Source organism: Poecilia formosa, unplaced genomic scaffold (genome assembly GCF_000485575.1).
Source record: "Poecilia formosa unplaced genomic scaffold, Poecilia_formosa-5.1.2 Scaffold32, whole genome shotgun sequence".
Lineage (NCBI taxonomy): Eukaryota > Metazoa > Chordata > Actinopteri > Cyprinodontiformes > Poeciliidae > Poecilia > Poecilia formosa.
The window spans coordinates 1,502,677-1,520,182 of record NW_006799971.1 but is presented as its reverse complement, the minus strand read 5'-3'; the positions used below and the strand labels follow the sequence as shown (position 1 = coordinate 1,520,182).

Below are 17,506 nucleotides of genomic sequence, written 5' to 3'. Positions count from 1 at the left end.
TCAGCATTAATCAGCAGATCTCTTTAGTTATTAACCGTGTAGTTATTCGGCAGACATTTTGAGTCTGCCCGTGAGTGAGCTCTAGCCTCTGCAGTGATCTCTGATATTTTAGGATCAGTGATTAAACTGAAACCAAAGTGCATTCCTCTCTGGTGACGGATGCCACTCACCCGTCTGCGACAGAACGGTAAACCTTGCGCGATGATGTTGATGCTAAAGATCTTGAGTACTTTCTGGGGCGGTAACGATTTGGAGGTAATGTCCTTGGGGTCTGGCAGGTCCAGGGCCTGTCTCTCCTGCGGGACACGTACAGCCTTCTCCTTCTCAGTGGCAGCATTTGGCATCTTTGCCCGAGCACCCGACGATGAGAAACGGGGAATGGGGCAATGCCGCAGCATTGCAGAAAAAACGCAAACCTTCTAGTGGATCATGTCCCAGAAGGAGACAGAAGAACCTTTCCCAGCTCCTCTCGGTATCATCCAGATATCTCAAAGAGGCGCTTGTTGAGCTTCGACCAGATGAGAAACTCGTCCGGCCGTCTGCCTGGCAGTCTTTAAAGTAGTCTTTGAGGTCAGAGTGTCAGCTTAGCGAGGCGCAGCAGCTGATGTCAGAGTCTGAAAAGAGGATGGGCCCAGTCAGACCCAGCTCTCGTGACCCCTGGGTGCTGGAATGTGCACCGGGACTCGTCTGACACAGCACACGTGTGATCGGGGCGATTCCTCACCAGGGTCGTTCTGTCACCACTCTGACCCCTTCGATTTGGAGACCAGAGTCTCTGGATATCACTGGGGTTCAGTTCCTAAATAGACAGCAGACAACCAACCCTCATCTGAACCTCACGGGTCGGCCGGAGAGAAGACGTTAGGGGTTTGTTAGAAGCTCAGGATCTCTGTGGAAAGGTGCTGAGGAAGGCTGGTCAGGCTTCAGCAGCAGCTATCAGTAGTTCAAGGTTATTCTGAGCAACCCGGGCACCTGAGCAAGAACGTCTGTTATTTAAAGCTGCAGAAGAACGTCACGCTAAAATACAAAGAAAAGCACGACTTCTTCCTCACTCAGTCTGAACACAAGAACTTTACTGGTAAAAATATCAACAAATGAAGCCGTTTACTGGGGAAAAGTGGAGCAGAAGTAGGGTGGTGTTGTACTTTACGGGCAGTATGCAGCACAGGTAACCAGAGACTGAAACTCTCTTCTACTCTCACACTATTCCCTGCTGTAACTTGATAACCTAAAATATGCTGACAGACTCTTGTGCACAACTTGAGTTCTCGCGCATGGTCGTTTAACTGTTTCCTTCACATTTTAGTTTGAAATGAGTTGATAGAGACTACGGAGATGACTGGTTTCCCTCAGAGTATTACCAGCCTGGCGGGCCACCAGGTTTTACTTGCGCCCCCACCAGGCTAGGCATTGTTTGTTTATTTATTATAATTTTTTTTTTGTACCCCAGCAACAGGGTTGGCAAAGATGAGCTAAAGAGTCTCTTTGAGAGAAGCGGGTGTAGTGAAATAAGCTCCAGAGTTTCAACAGGAAAGTGAAGGTAAGAAAACACTTGAGTTGTACTCAAAGTCAAGAAAATAAAGTCCTAACCATTAACTACAACCATGCCATGTGTTTTAGATGGACAATGCAAACTACATTTATTACTGTGTTTTAATAGGAAGCAATATTTTTTATTTTATCAGTAAAACCAATAACATGGATCTAGCAACAAAAATAAAACTCAACAATAAAATTCACAAAAATCTAACGAACCAATGTCGCCCTCTGGTGTCAAATACCAGCATAACACCACCCCACTGCAAACAAAGATATCCCACCAACCAAATTTCTCTCATTTTTTTTTAGATGTATTTCTATCAACTGAACAAATAAAAGTAATAAATAATATGTGGAAAACCAAAGATACACATATTGTCTTTGGTATGTGTAACTTCTCTCAAATACTTGAGAGAAGTTGGGAGGACAGAAACACTCCACAAGTTGCTTATGAGGCCAGAAAGGTTCAGTTTGATACATTCCTGCATTCTCCCACGTACTAGTGGGCAGCAGGGGGTGCACATTCAGTATAGGGGGGTTGTTTATTGTTAAATCAATTCTCTAAATTTAACATTTTAATTAAAAATAATAATTTTAAGACCACATCCAGTCGACTGGCAATAAATTTCCACGTACCTATGCTAGCTAGTAACCTAGATAGTATGGGTATCTAGGTAGCTAGTCTGCTATCTAGCTAGCAGCTTAGCTAGGTAGCTAGGACCCATGTTAGCTAGGTTACTAGCAGCTAGCATGGTTAGCTAGCTAGGTGCTGGTTAGCTAGCTAGGTAGCTAGGACTCATGTTAGTTAGTAACTAGCTACCTAGCAGTAACTAGTTGAGGCTACCGGCACTGTTGCCTCAACTGTCTTGAGTTAAAGAACTTTGAAGATCTAACTTAAACTATTACCTGACAGAAAATGCCGTGAGAACCAAAATATATATATATATTTTATACAAATTTTCTCTAAAAAGTAAATAAATTTAAAAAATACATATATTTTATAAACCTAAACAGTCCTGTCAAGACAAAATTTAATACCTGTGATTTACATATTAAAGCCACGAACTTACTTTTTCTCAAATGACTTTAAGACTTTTTAAGGATTTGTGGGCATCCTGGCAGAGAAAAGTCTGTTCCAACCTGGAAGATCCTGATAAGAGCTTCTGGTTCTGGAAACTCCTCCAGTCCGCCTTAAGCTCTGCCCCAGCAGGGACATTAAACACCTTTAACAAATACCTCACGCGTCCAATCAAAATGGATATTTTAGCTCTTTTTCTCATTCAGATTGATTCCTACTGCTTGCAGCGTGAAGGCAGCATTAGCCCACTAGATGGAGCTTGAGATCCATGGTGGGCCAGGTCTAAAAGGACATGAGTCGCTGGACTCTGTCCACTAGAGAAAAATCATTTTGCTAATGCAAATTACAGGATATTAATAAGTAGTTCTATAAATAATTAGGTTTGAACTGATGTCGGTTGGTTTAATTAATTTCTTGGTCATTAACATGCGATTCCCCCCATAAAATGACTTTATCTTTATCATTTTCAAATACTGAGTGTTTTTATTCATAAAAATTCCCAAATATTATTACATCTCACCAGATAAGGGCCTATAGCTACTATATAAAGAACAATAAGGGCTGGACAATATGGCTAAACATTTAATAGACTATAAGCGTTTAATATCAATCAATGTCAATTTTTCTCTCGTTTCTGGTTTCAAGTATTTGAAATCCTGCCAAACTAGTGGCTTCCCCTTTCCTGTTTTATCCAGTCTTCACTCAGTGCTGATGTTTTTTATTTTTAAGCAGCTATGAATCACGGTGGTGAAACCTGAAACTTTGTTGATGCTACCAACCTTGCTTAGCTCACCATGAGAGGTTGATCGGCTATAGCCTTTCCTCTCCCTACATCCCCCAGAAAGCTGTGTGGTTCTGGTTCAGAGTTCAGTGATTATTCTGTATATTGAATATTCTATAAGATGTATTATCTATTGATATCGATCACATGTCTATCGCGACATACATCGTTAATGATTTATTTATTAAAATTGTGTCCATCCCCCCCTAAAAAAAAAAAATTTGGCCCTGGGCTACTGCCACTATTTCAGACTCTGACCAAGTTGACAGCTGGACAGACAGCAGCATGTGGCACTGACCTGAGCGTTTATGCAGGTGAGCAAGGTATGGCGCCAAGATAAACTCTGGGACGTCCCAGCTGACTCCACAGGGGGGCGTGCTCTGGCCTGCAGAGCAGCGGGACAGAACCTGCAGCAGCAGCAGCTTACCTTCTTGCTGGAAGAACTTTGGTGTGGACATCCCGTCTCCTGATTCCTACTAGGGGCGGACACGCTGTTCCTGAGGGAGGGGGAGCGCAGCCCTTCCTCTCCCTCTCCCCCCTCCTCTTCCTCCTCCTCTCTCCCACTCTCCGCTGAATGTTCAAACTCATCGCTGTCTTGGTCCATCTCCTCATCGTCCTCCTCTTCCTCCTCCTCCTCTTCCTCTCCCTCCTCCCTCCCATGCTCCTCCCCTCCCTCTGTCCTCCCCTCTGTGTCCTCCTCCTCTTGGTGAATGCTGCTGTTGTTGTTCTCCTCCTCCTCCTCCTCGTCCTCATCCTCCTCCAGGGGGCGCTGTCCTTGGAGCTGCCTCTGCTGGTCCGTCCCCCACTGCCACTGGCTTCCCTTGCCGTCCCCGGTGACTTCGCTCAGCGGCCCTCCTCGGCCCTCCTCCCCCTCACCATGAGGGCCGTTGCTGGCTCCGGACTCGCCGGGTGCCCACGGCTGCTCCCGCTCGCCGTCGGCCTGCGACGCCTCCGGCTGATCGGGATCAGAGAAGAAGAGGGGAAAAAGAAGAGGGGAAAAAAAACAGACAACATTCTCATGAGAAAGTGTTCGTCCCTATTTATGAGGTTGCGTCTCCTGAGACCTTACCCTCTGCCGCAGCTCCTCTTCCTCCACCACTCGGTTAACGTGCTCGTCCTCATCGTCCTCGGCCGCCTGCTGTGGTGCCCGGGTGGTGGAGGAGGCGTTACCTCTCACGGCCTGACCCCCGAGGCCCCGACTGCGCCTGCTGCTGCTGCCCCCCGACAGCAGATCCTGGTTCATTTCCAAAAGCCAGCTTGCTACCTCCTGGACCTTCGCTAGGCTGTCTGAGGAGGGGAAGGGCTTGGCATTCTGCAGGAAACACACAGAAACGCAGAGAGTGGGTTCACATTGGATAGATTCCATAGAAACAGTTCAGAGAGAGAATGAGTGGGGTTCAAAGGTCATTCCAAATTCTTCTCCCCGACTGCTGCAATATTACAGATACTGAAATCCTGCATTTGAAACTTGAATTTCTTTAAAACATGAGTCTGTGGAAGCCGGGCTTCAATTGGGGATGCAAACAATTATTACATTTACAATTAACTGTCAATTAATGGTTTAACAGATTAAAATTGGATTGAATAATAACATCTGCTTAGCCTTCGACTGTCTAATAGTGTTGTAGTTTGGCCCCCATCCAGCAAAGGGCGCTACTTCTCCTTCAGAGGCGCCAGCTGATACAGAAATTAAAGTTGGCGGCCATACCAAGACGAAAAACGTAAAGGATGAAAAAGGGTAAAAAGAAGCGGTCCAACCAGAGTCCGTTGTGGGAAGATAACTGCGCTTTTTGCCGTTCTGTTTTGAAATACAAACACTCAAGCTCTTTAAGTTACCAACTTCAGTTAATAGCGCTCAGTCAACCGAGCTGCAAGAAGGCACAGCATTAACTTCTCAACCAAAAATTCATGATCCACTACAAACGCAAAGATAATATGACAGAAAAGTGGAGGGGAAAAAATGTATCATTGGAAAACAACATATCAATAATCAAGGTTGTCGTGAGTTAACTTTAGAGTTAAGTTTTAACATTCCGTCTAACAGAATATCTTTGTGTTTATGGGGAACAGAGAGATATAGTGCTTAGAATATTTCATTCTTTTCATCTTTTATTTTTCTATTCAGCAACCTAAGAAGTTCCTGTTTTGCTACTTTATAACTATGACCATTTTTTATTGTGAAAAGCAAAATTTCTGGTTCATTCACTCAGTATTTGATACAGCAGACACAAAGTAATGTTTTCTTTTAAATTCATCATATGTAAAATGTAGAAAATGTATGTTAAGGCAAAACAGTCGGCCCTCAGAGAAAACTCAAGTTTTTTTAAGAAAATTGCCACTCATCAATAAATTGTTAATTTATCAATAAGATCAACCAACTTTAGTTTAACTCAATCATAACTTGCATCCTTAGCTTCAACAGATTGCTCATCTGTGACAGGAATCAAGTTTAGTTCCATTGTAATTGTTGTTAAAGTGTCTATGAGATTCTAAATAAGCATGGAAACCAATAGTGAAAAACCTCTATCTAATCCAGACTGTGAAAAATTAAGACTTAATGTTTACCCACATCCCACTTCACCAGAAAATGGATGAATATTGGAAGGATGCTGGCAACCTTTATCATCTCCAGTTCACACTAAGAGCTTCGACTTTGAGGAGAGACTCGCAGGTAGCTTTGAAAGGCCTCTCCTCTCTGCCTGTCTGGCCGATAGACCCGGTGCTGCTGCTGCTGCGTGGTGGGAAGCATTAAACCTAGCTCGGATTGCACGGCCCCGTCTCTTGGGACCGCCTAGAAAAGGAAGACTATGAATAGCTGAAATTTCTCTCCCTTTTACTGGAACGACCAGGATTCTGTAGCCAGGCCTTCGCACAGCTGGAACTAGTTTCTGCTGCAGATGAACATGCTATGAAACAGGCAAACAACTAAAGTCTGACATCGATCACTAAATAAAGCACATTCCAGAGTTGGCCTTCAAATAACACAGCAGCTAGAAAAACGACACAAATTGTTCTTTTATTGAATCTTAAAGTACTTTAGATTGTTTTAGTGTCGCAGACAGACAGATTAAATAACCACTGTGTTTCTATGAGGAGAGAAAACATCTGCTGGCAAACCGAAAGCAGAATGAAGAGTGAAGAGCTGCTTTGTTCCCAACAGAGATCAACGTTCTGGTACAGTCAGACAGAGGCTTTCTCATTGAAGGAATGGATATTTATCATGTCATTTATCATTTATCGTGATTAATTTCTTACCATAAGAATTTTGCTATATCGTTGTCATGATAATTTCTAAATTGTCTGTATTCTCAGGATTATATTTATCTTTCTCCACTGTTAGTTCAATTAGAGTATCAACAAATACCAATACATCTGAAAATATTTTATCAATATCCATCTGATAGAATGTTCAATAATTTGACTGAACTCCAATGCAGAACTGCACAGCATTCTGGGAATGTAGGGAGAAAAAAGAAAAACTTTAGTCACTCAACCTTTCATAGTTGAGCTATGAAAGGTTGGTGTCATGAACCAACTCAGTCACTCCTTGGTTACCTAGCAACAGCCTGTTGATTAACTTGCACAGCAGCAGTTTCAGGTTTTGCCACTGTGCCTCATAACTGCTTATAAGTAAAAAACAAAGATGTGGATAGAAAACCGGATGAAACAGGAAATGTCACGGTACCAATTTGGCAAGATTTCAGATATTTAAAACAAACAAAAAAAAAACTAAATAATTATCAACATTGACTGATATGAATGATTGTATCGCGATACGTTTTTCAGCCACATCGTCCAGCCCTCGTGACTGCTGTCCTGTATAAGAACATCACAAACAGGAATGTTTTTCCAGAGCAGTATTTGTATTATGTGGGATTATGGTTGCTGTGTCATGAAGTCATAGCCAAACAGCTACCAAAAAAAGAAGTAATAAATAGTTCTTACTGGCACATTTATCATTACAATGCTATATAACCAAATATCGTGATATACTTGGAAGTCCATGTCACTCAAGAAACTAATCAGAAACTTCCAATCTTCCCAGGAATTAGCCACTCCCACATCAAATGCACAACACACTGATTTACACACCATCATAATAAAGAATGCTAATGAATATTTTAGAAAAAATTATGACTCGTTCTATAATCTTTCTTTAACATCTGTCATTAACTGTCCTTTTTCATTAATCAGAGGAATTAATTCTAAAAGCTCTGGTTTAAAATTAACATTTTAGAGTAAGGTGAGACTTCATATAAAAATTATTTTTTGCCATAATCAGTCAACATTATGTTTCCAAACCTCTTAAACAAAAGTCACAACCTGTCTGCAACTGTGCTTGTGTGAATTTGTTTGCTTGGCTTCACGTCAACTACAGTTTCAAAAGAAAACTGCAGCACAAAGAGTCTGCTTCAGTCTCAGACGAGCCGAGTCAAAAGGCGTTTTTTCAGAGTTCTAAAAGCCCTGGAGGTTTGAAATACAGCAGCACGTCACGGTAGGTGAAGAGAACAGAGTCTGCTAGGTTTTATCAACATTCACTGAAACAGACAGGACGCAAAACACACACGCACACACACACACACACGCGCACACACGCACGCACACACACACACACACACACACACACACACACACACACACACCAGCTGATGGCAAAAGCAGTCAGTAGTTGTGTTTCCATTACTAATGTGCACAAAACTGTCGATATTCTGATAATGTCAATTTCCAAAAAGAAAAAATAATAATTATTTCACAATTACTGTGTTTACATTAAATAAAATCGGACGTATATGAAATATTTCATATTTTAGCCACAGTGCTCATAATTGCTGGAGGAACCGTTACTGTCTTGATCCAGGCAGTTTTCGCCTCTAATATTAATCCCATTTAATAATGATTGAACAAAGAATCTGGCAGAGAAATTCACCAATCATAAATTACTTCTTGAACATAATATTTAGTGAGATGTTACATTTCACGTGCGAGGCATTCTGTCTCTGTGCATCTTGATTATACATCAGGCCGGCTAGATGGACTGACTGGCCCACATCTGATCTCCATGTTGAGTACAGCTGATGGAGGGAGGTGGAGGCGTCATGTAAGGTGAAGCAAGGAAAGCCTGGCTCCATCAGAAGGAATATCGCCATGGCAATTTTTAACAATAATATTGCAACTAAGTAGTTTCCTGATTTGGTGGAGTGCTACTTGTGATTGAACAGCTGACTCACTCATAACCTTGCCATGTTCAGACTGAAAGCACGTCTCTGCACTATAGGTGATATTAACATTCTGAAGAGGCTTTCAAGGTCCCAACCTGAACCTGATGAAGAATCTGGAGTGAGCTGAAGGTGAGGGCGGCTTCACAAACTTGGAACTAATAGCAACAGATAAATTACCAAAAAATACTTGAGGAAACATGGACAAATGTCAACAACTCCAGGGTATCTGCAGGTTTCAGCAAGTCAAATGTAAGATTTTTAATGCCAGCCTGACTGAAATTGAAGACCAGAAACACTAGAATCAGCCGTGATGGTTTGGGTGATCCTGCTGGCTCGTATCTCAGCAACCAACGTCGTCCAGCCAGCTGCTCATACGTTTGCACTTACCCACAATAAACACAAAAAGAGAGCAAGCTAGCCAAGGTATGTTAGCAGCTAGTTGTACACATACCACACAGAAAGCAATAAAGATGCCTGTGTGACTCAAACTGTTGCCTGACAGAAAAGAAAAAAACGACACACAAGATTGAATAGTTCTGCCACGACAAAGTTTCATACCAGTGATCCAGTGATCTTAGGCCAACTTACATCTTTTAACATTAATTTGAGACATTTTTAGGTTTTAATTTTAGATACATTAATTTAAGACTTTTTAAGGATGAGCGGACAAACTGAATTATAAGGAAGGATGGACTGTCTTCACGCTAATGCAGGCTACTGCATTGAGAAACAACAGGGATTGATATTCAACACACCATTTATTGTTCAACGTGAAATGCATTTTGCTCTATGCATTACTTGTGAGTTAATTTCATAAAACAAATTAAAATTGTTGGAAGAAAATTGCTTATTTAGATTAATCAAAATTGAATGCATAAATAAATGGTCATTAGTGGCTCAACTGAGGAACTTTTATTTTTAATTTACTCAATAACATAGCATAAAGTTTCTAAGCAACCTAAAAGTGACACTACAGGTTGGTAATAACTAGCTTTATTTACTCAGTTACATTTCCTCAAGAAACCTTCTGAGAAAATTTTACATTTTGGAGTAGTTATACTACTAATTTTTTTTACTTTTACTGATTAATTGTATTATAAGGCATCGCTATTCTTACTTGAGTAAAATTCTGGATACTTTATGTACTGTGAGTAACTTCACTGAATGAAGAAAAACAAAATGCATGAGATGCAGAAGTAAGACTTCTTGTTTGTGTTCAAGTTTTATTTTTTTAATGTTATTTTCTCCCTGCTGAGCCTGCTGCTTCAGCACATTCACTGTGTTTGCATTACAGACTGTATTAGTTTCAGTGTTTCAATGATGTGAAGTGATGCCTGCATCTGTTATTTTGTAATCATGTTACTTATTTCTATTTTTCTTTCACTTTAGTCTTTAAAATACCAGATATTAAACATAACTTCACGTTTTTGTCATTTGAGTAATTTCTGGGACAGATACTTCTTCACGTTTATCTGAGTACAAAATATATTGAAGTAGATCCAGTAGTTCCTACTTACTCCCCACTTCTGAGTGACACTATTGTCCAGAGCTGGGCAGTAACTAGCTACACTTATGCAGTTACATTTACTTGAGTAACTTTTTTGGAAAAAAATTTACTTTTAGGAGTATTTTTACTACGCTGTACTTTTTACTCTTACTTGAGTATAAATTCTGGATTCTCTATCCACTGAAGGAAAAACAAACATGGTTTAACAAATAAAAATAATCAACACCTGCAGTTTTGTTAAAGTTTCATAAGTTTTATACTGAAATAAACTGATTTGGTAAAAAGGTATTTTGCCTGATTTTCTTATTTTGTGTTATTTATGTGAATAATTGTCCTTTTGTTCTTTGAAATACCAAAATGTCCACTTCACTTTCCATTTTGGTCCATATGATTATGTAAGTTTTAAATATTAAATGATTGACAATTTGATCAGTTACTCAGTACTTGAGTATCTTTTTTCTTTTTTAACCAGTACATTTTTAAGCTTAGTTGAGTAATTTCTTGGACGGATGCTTTTTACTTTTATTTGCGTAAAAATATGTTAGAGTGGTGCTACTCTTACTTGAGTATAATTTTTGGGTTCTCTACCCACCTCTGAGTGACACTGTCTATAAACAGCTCATCTCTAGAACTGTCACTCATCTGTTTTCTTTAAGTTGTTGCCATGCAACAACTCATCAGCATCCTTTGTGGATTTTCCTGGAAACCAGAACTGGCCTTCTGGTGCAACACAGACAAGCTGCCAGGAAGACAGAAAACGACTAATATCTCTGTGGCTGCTGGCCGTGAACAACCCACCGCAGAGAAGACGGGAAACCCTCAAACGCACCGCCAGGATCAGGACCAACTAAGAAACATCCAGCATGTTGTTATTAGAAAAAGCTTTTCTTCAGCTGGAGTGGGAGGAGGGAGGCAGCAGCAATCATGGTCAACCACAAGCAGACTGAAGGCATCCATTTAAATAAATGGGCAAACTGAAAGGAGGTCCACTGTTGTCAAGGCAGCCAGACAGCCGTTAAATCACCTGCTTCCATTAAAGAATCAATTACAGCTCAGCTCTCCAGGCTGAAAACAGGAAAGGGAAAAAAAGGACGCTGGCCTTTTAAACTCCCACTTCCTGCTCCGAGCCGTAGCCCCGGCTGCTTGAAGGTGGTTACCTTGGGTGGAGGTGGGCGGCCGGTGGCCAGGCGCTGCAGCTGCTCTGAGGTCTGGCTGCAGGAGAGGAGGTCCGAGCAGCACGCCGAGCGGCCCAGTCTCTTCATCAGGGAGGAGATGATGCTGCAGCCGCAACCGCACATGGACCCACTCATGGGGGGCCAGGCCGCGCCGGCGTTGGGGGCCGCGGCGGCTGGGGGGGGCGAGATGGGCTGCGGTACACAGCCGATCCCCGCTTCCTGCCGCCAGGCGACCTCCTCGGAGCTGGAGTGGGACCCGGCTGGTTCTGATCCACAGGTGGCGACTCAGAGACGCTCATAGCACGAACGGTAGCGCTCACGGTCCATCCAAAGTAAAAAAGGACAGGTGGAGAACTAGAGTCCCTGGTGGTCCTGCTTCTTCTCGACTCTACTTCTGCTCGGCTATGGTCCTTGAGCAGCACATGTCTCCTGCTGTTCCCCACCTCCTCGGTTACAAACTCTCCTCCATCCACAACCCGCCCCCTCCTCTGTAGTCAGACTAACTCTCCAGGTTGCAGTCTGCTGCCGGTCCCTGCAGTCTCCCGATCCGCTCCCTCTGCTGCCTGCGACTGCTGTGCAGGGAGGGATGCCAACTCCCCGACACACACACACACACTCGCTCTCTCTCTCACACACACACAGCCCCCCCCCCAGCTGCAGCAGTAAACCACTCAGACTCAACTCCTCCAACTCGCTGATAAAAAAAAGTGCTTTTCTCCATGTGAAATCTGAGCCGGACGCTCCGTTAATTGAGGAAGGACGGAATACAGCAGGAGATCTGAGCCACTCTGAGCACTACAGGGACCGATAAGCATGGGAGGATACCACAGTGGGGAGTGGGGAGGGGGAGCATATAGCAATAATCTGTCAGCGCTGTGTGAATGCAGTGTAGAACACTTAACGGGAGAGATGCTGAAAAATTCCTAATAACGCAGAGACGTCCACCACTGATGGAAAAGACCAAGAGGCGACGAGAAAATAAATCCTCTGAAATGTGGCAATTAAGATCCATCTGAGTCATTAAGCGGCTAACGGCGCGCATGCTTTGATCCTGGCAGTATATCAGATATCAAAATGCATTTTCAGTAGTTGCCAGTTAAACATGAGTTTTATAAATGTGTATTTTTAATCCCCACATTACTCTCAGGGGTCAAATTAACTGTTTGGGACAAGGAGGGACGGAGGGGGAATAATGGAAGAAAAATCTCCAGTTAAAGGACTAGCTACAGCTGGCTATTAATAGTACATGAATGTGGCACAAATAGCTGGGAAGTTATTAAGTTTCCTTCTGACTTTTTACAAAAATTTATTTATTTTCTGCTCAAAAATGAGAAAATGGTAAAAATGTTGGTTAATTTTGAGAATCAAGACACAAAAGTTTCTCATGATTTTTAGAGATGCACCAATATGATTCTAGTTTGGGTATCAGTGACTATTTGCCTGATCCACAGGGGCAGATCTACTCAATCTAACTCTATGCTTTGTGCTCTGAGCGACATCATGCTTTATTATTTATTTTACATCATATTTAGAATTTCTCATCACAATTTCTGAACCATCTGAAAGATGATTTGTTGAAGTTTGACCAAGGAAGTCCTATTGTTTTTGTCAGTTTGGCTGTTCTAATCCAAACTGAACTGACTGAACAAATTAAAGTTGTTTTTCTGACGAAGCTTGTGAAGCTACAGGTGTATATAACTGTGCTGTACTGATGCGAAGTTATTAAATAAATTTGTAATTCAGTCCATTTATGTCTGTACTTTAAAAAAAGAAAAGTTTTAAATCAGTTTGGCACTGTTTATTTGCATCAGATCGGTATTGGTCAGAAGGAAAAAAAAACAGAAAAAAAAAGTGGATCGATGCATCCCTCGTAAACTTTTATCATATATTTCTTTAAAGTCAAACAGATGGATGGATGCAATACTAAGAAAGGGATATGGAACATATTTTCATACTCATTGTTCTCCATATTTATCTAGACTATTTCATGCTTTAAATGAAAAATCAATCTCTCCATACTCTTATGGCAATAACTCATGTTTTGAATTGTGTTTAGTGTCCTGCTGCGAATAGAGGATGCATGATGCTAACTAATGACAGATGGAACTAGATGTCCAGAAATAACCTCAGCACTTCACTGTTAAGGGGGTGGATGTGAGGGTTGGGGGAGGGAGCACTGCATCATCAGACTGAAGGAACAGGGAAGCTGTAAACGCTGCAGATAGACCCTGGACTAACCTGCCATCATGAGAGAAGGCGCAGAGACAGACTGGGCTGTGGGAAGAAGATAAAATAAAACTTGACCTTGCATATCATATCAAGGGTCAACTTCAAAGATAAGATGACACACACAACAATGGAGTTCAATAATATGAGTAAAAGAAGGAACACAAACGGTGACATATTTATGTATTCAGCCTTTATATACAGTGATTTCATAACGTACAGCTGTCCGTTACATGTGTTTGTACTGTTTCAAAGTTAACTCAGGCAGCAGGGTGGTGTTCACCTTGTTTAAGGATTTCTTTCCACTCAACTCCTGTCTGGAGAAATTATATTTTACTGCTTCTTCAATTGAAGCTGCAGGAATAATCAACATTTATTCTAAGTAATTTTATCACAACAGTCCTTAAAGTTGTCCAACCTTCAACTAAACACTATAAAAAACATCCCCATCTCAAAATGAACAACTCTTATCTTTAATCTGCTTCAGTTCAGACAGATGCTGACACCTGTTCTGTTAAAAGGGCAGCATGCCGCAGCTTCAGATCAACACCCTGTTCTAATCTGAATTTATAAACTCTGCTTACTCTTAACAGCAGGCTGTCTAAACTAACAAACCTAGTTAAGAGCTGACTAGTAAAAGCCACCATGTAGTATGGAAGCACTTCAGAGGGAAAGGCCAACGAGGCCTCATGAAAACACACATCGATTTATATTTGAACAAAATCAATGTTAGAAATGAATTACTGCTCCTTAAAAAGTTGACTTGAACTAGTTCCAACAAATCAACGTCTGAACGTCATGATGATGCAGAAGATCCTAAAATCTATTTACATTCTCTGGATGAAATGCTGTCTTAAAGCAGCAGCATTCTTCTGCCAGGTGGATAATAGATAAGTTCTAGTTTATTATTTCACTATAAATTAATGTTGTGTGTGTCTGGAAGTAGAAACTACAAATATAAAAGGTGGAGTGCAGCATCATAATATGATTTAATCTGAATTTCGGTTTATAGCAGACACGTTGAACAGGCAAGATGAGGCGCATGAGGTCGGTGCCGGTCGCACCCCTCCTCACTTGTGTTTGCCTCGCTCGCTGTTGCGGTGCCTGGTCGAGATTTTTAAACTCAGTGCAGAAAAAGACGGACGAACACGCCATATTTTTTCGTTGTTTTTGATTGCCTAAAAGTCATAAAAGCAACAGTTCTTCGTCATTTATGTTTGTTTTACCACGCAGCCAATTTTGATATGCGGCATCACGCATTCTTAGCTGTTTTTAACCATTTTCCACCTCTAAAGTATACTGCCCCCTATCTTTTAGAAGAATACTGCACTAATCTGTACGTCAGCTGTAAATGCCTCACCATTTGCGCGGCCCGCGCACCCTCAAAGCCAACCTCTCAAAGCGCAACTACAATCTCCATGCTATCATAAAACTTGATAGAAGACACCATACAGGCCGCCCATCATCATCTCACTACAACACACCTTTAAAACAGAATGCTCTGATCTTCAGAAATAGTCTACAAAAGGAGCAAATTTTCAATCCGTCATTGCAACACATCCGAGGCTGAATCTTCAGAGTTTTGTTCTTTTCCTGCTCGGGACTTGAAGACAAAGCTGGGTGAAAGGGTGCCTCATTAATTATTTATGAATATTGCTTTTCACTGTGTCAGCTCCCTGCTTCAGTATTGATCCATAAACAGGAGAGTCAATGCACCACAGCACTGGGTCTCACAGGAAGACCAGGAGCAAATCTCACCAGCTGCAGCTAGAGGGCGCAACACCGGCAGCTTTCAGCAGCCCAGCTGCACCAGCACACCAAACAGTAGACGCATTGGGTCAGGACATTAACGCATTAATAAAGGTAAACACCAGAATGGTGTTTAAATAAGGCCCATACTGTAATGAAAACTTTGTTTCACTGTGATCTGTGATGATTCAGGTAGGTAAAGGACTTTGAGCAATAGGGGGGTGCTAATCTGGTGAAGACACTAGAACATTATTATTTTATTTTTGTCTGTTCAAAATTTTAACTTCATTAAGTAGTTTTATTTGATGTACAGCACTTTGGTCAACTATTTGTTGTTTTCAAATGTGCTACTTAAATATCAACTCAAAATTTTGCATTTTCAGTTTAACAAACTTCAAGAAGTTAGTGAGGAGTTAAACTGGTTTTATTAAATAGTTTATAGTTAATGTACTCGGTGCTTAAAACACATCAAATGGATTTTAATTAATTTCCATATTTAAAAAAAATCCACCCTGGACACTTAAAAGTGGACGTTACTGTCCCTTTAAGCTGAATATGACCTCTTTAACTATGTATTTAGTTAAGGTCAAATGAGACAGATCTCATCATAGTGCCTGAAATGATAGTAAACATGATGAGTGTGCTGCACTCTAGTGGCCAAAACCATCCACTGACAGGCAGCTAAAAGACTGCCACATTGCAAGCATTCTTGCAATGTGGCATAAGGCTAAAATAAAAATTAAATTACTGGAACATTAATAGACCATCATAAGAACGCTGCTCTAAGAGAAGAAGACACATTCCCCAAACACACAGACTACGCTTGGAAACTCTTAAAGCATCAACTACTCACACATTTCTGAAGATAAAAACTGAACTCAGTTTCTCTGTTACGCGTGCACGCACGCGCACGCACGCACGCACGCACGCACACACATACACACAGTGTTAAAAGGTATTTAAAGTTCATGCACACAGCATGAGCTTTAAACTTATTAATCTGGAAAGAGTCACTTTTATTTATGAACCACAGAAAAAGTTTTCTGCTGGAAATGCTCTGCAGTAATGCCTTGTTGGACCAGAAAATAAAATGACAATTTATAGCATTTATTTTAAATCTAATGTAGCTCCAGAAGAATTTCCTTTATCACACTAACCAAAACCACAGACATGAAGCTGATTGTAATAAATAAAGGTCCAACAGAACCATTCAGGGATGTTTATTTCTGACATGCAGCTTCAGCAGGTTTTTTTTTCCCAATCCCGCTTTGCCACCAGATCTGTGAAGCTGGAAAACTGTTGTGCTGAATTATTTAGAGGGAATAAGTGGGTCTGATTAGGGAATGACACAGAGGATACCTAAATCTCAGTCACTTTCAACTCCGGCTGCAGAAAGCAGTTTACTCTGTTGGAGAACAACAGCAGTGACTTCTTTCTGCGTCCGTCGAATAAAATATCACATTATGTATGCAAGATATATTTATCTATAGATTGCGAACAGTAAGAAACAGATACAACTGAGGCTATACACAAGACCGTTAACTGGAAACTGCAGGTATTTTCAGATGTTGATTGGGAAAAAGTTTCGACAGCACCGCAAGGACACCAGGGGTCAGCTGTAGTGTTCATGGCAGGCCACTACATGGCGCTGTGATTTTAGCATGTTATCATGCCGAAATGATAACAAGCTAAAATGTTATTATTTTTCGCTAGCATGGGACCCAATGCCCATAATAATTAGGTTCCATGCTAGCAACATGGGTTATGGTAACCTGTTGCCGTCTCCCATGAACGAAGTGCTCATCTAAATAAATATATTCCTTATCAGAAATTAAACTGAACAAGTTTAGCACGCTATCTGCCACCGTTTTTGTTGTCATCTACCCGTTCATGCGTAGGATAAACACTGCAGCTGTACACTCTACGCATGTTCACTGTTACATCAGCAAAGTACTTCACACCTCTGCAGGGGGTGTTACAGAAAGATTTCACAAAGTCCTGGTGAACTGAAGGCAATAAAGTGATTCTGATTCAAAAGAGGGGCTCCATGTAAACAGGGGCTAAGAAACGGAAGAAAATGCTACAAAACAAATGAAATTAGGATGACTGAATTCTCTAGCTTTATATTTCATAATCCGTCTTTCATCAATTATTGTGAAGTGAGATCACAGCAGTTGCTCAAACATATGAAGAGGACAAAGCTTTTTGAAATATGCCAAGTATCAGAGTGAA

General features: G+C 41.3%; 2 protein-coding genes across 2 annotated transcripts in view; both read right to left on the bottom strand.

The window, feature by feature from the left end:
* The window catches only part of LOC103136412 (F-box/WD repeat-containing protein 7), a 64,933-nt gene extending 64,353 nt beyond the window's left edge, over positions 1-580 (bottom strand). Inside the window, exon 1 of the mRNA XM_016670292.1 lies at positions 171-580. Within this exon, the coding sequence (XP_016525778.1) occupies positions 171-398 (228 nt within the window). The 5' untranslated portion in view covers positions 399-580. The remainder of the gene's footprint in view (positions 1-170) is intronic.
* Positions 581-3,639: 3,059 nt separating this feature from the next.
* On the bottom strand, positions 3,640-12,039 carry LOC107835937 (sodium/potassium/calcium exchanger 1-like). The gene is made up of 3 exons (XM_016670263.1): positions 11,282-12,039; positions 4,468-4,710; positions 3,640-4,353 (listed from the first exon to the last, which is right to left on the bottom strand). The coding sequence occupies exons 1-3, from the start codon at positions 11,432-11,434 to the stop codon at positions 3,640-3,642; spliced, it is 1,110 nt and encodes a 369-aa protein (XP_016525749.1). The 5' UTR covers positions 11,435-12,039.
* Between the last annotated feature and the right edge of the window lie 5,467 nt (positions 12,040-17,506).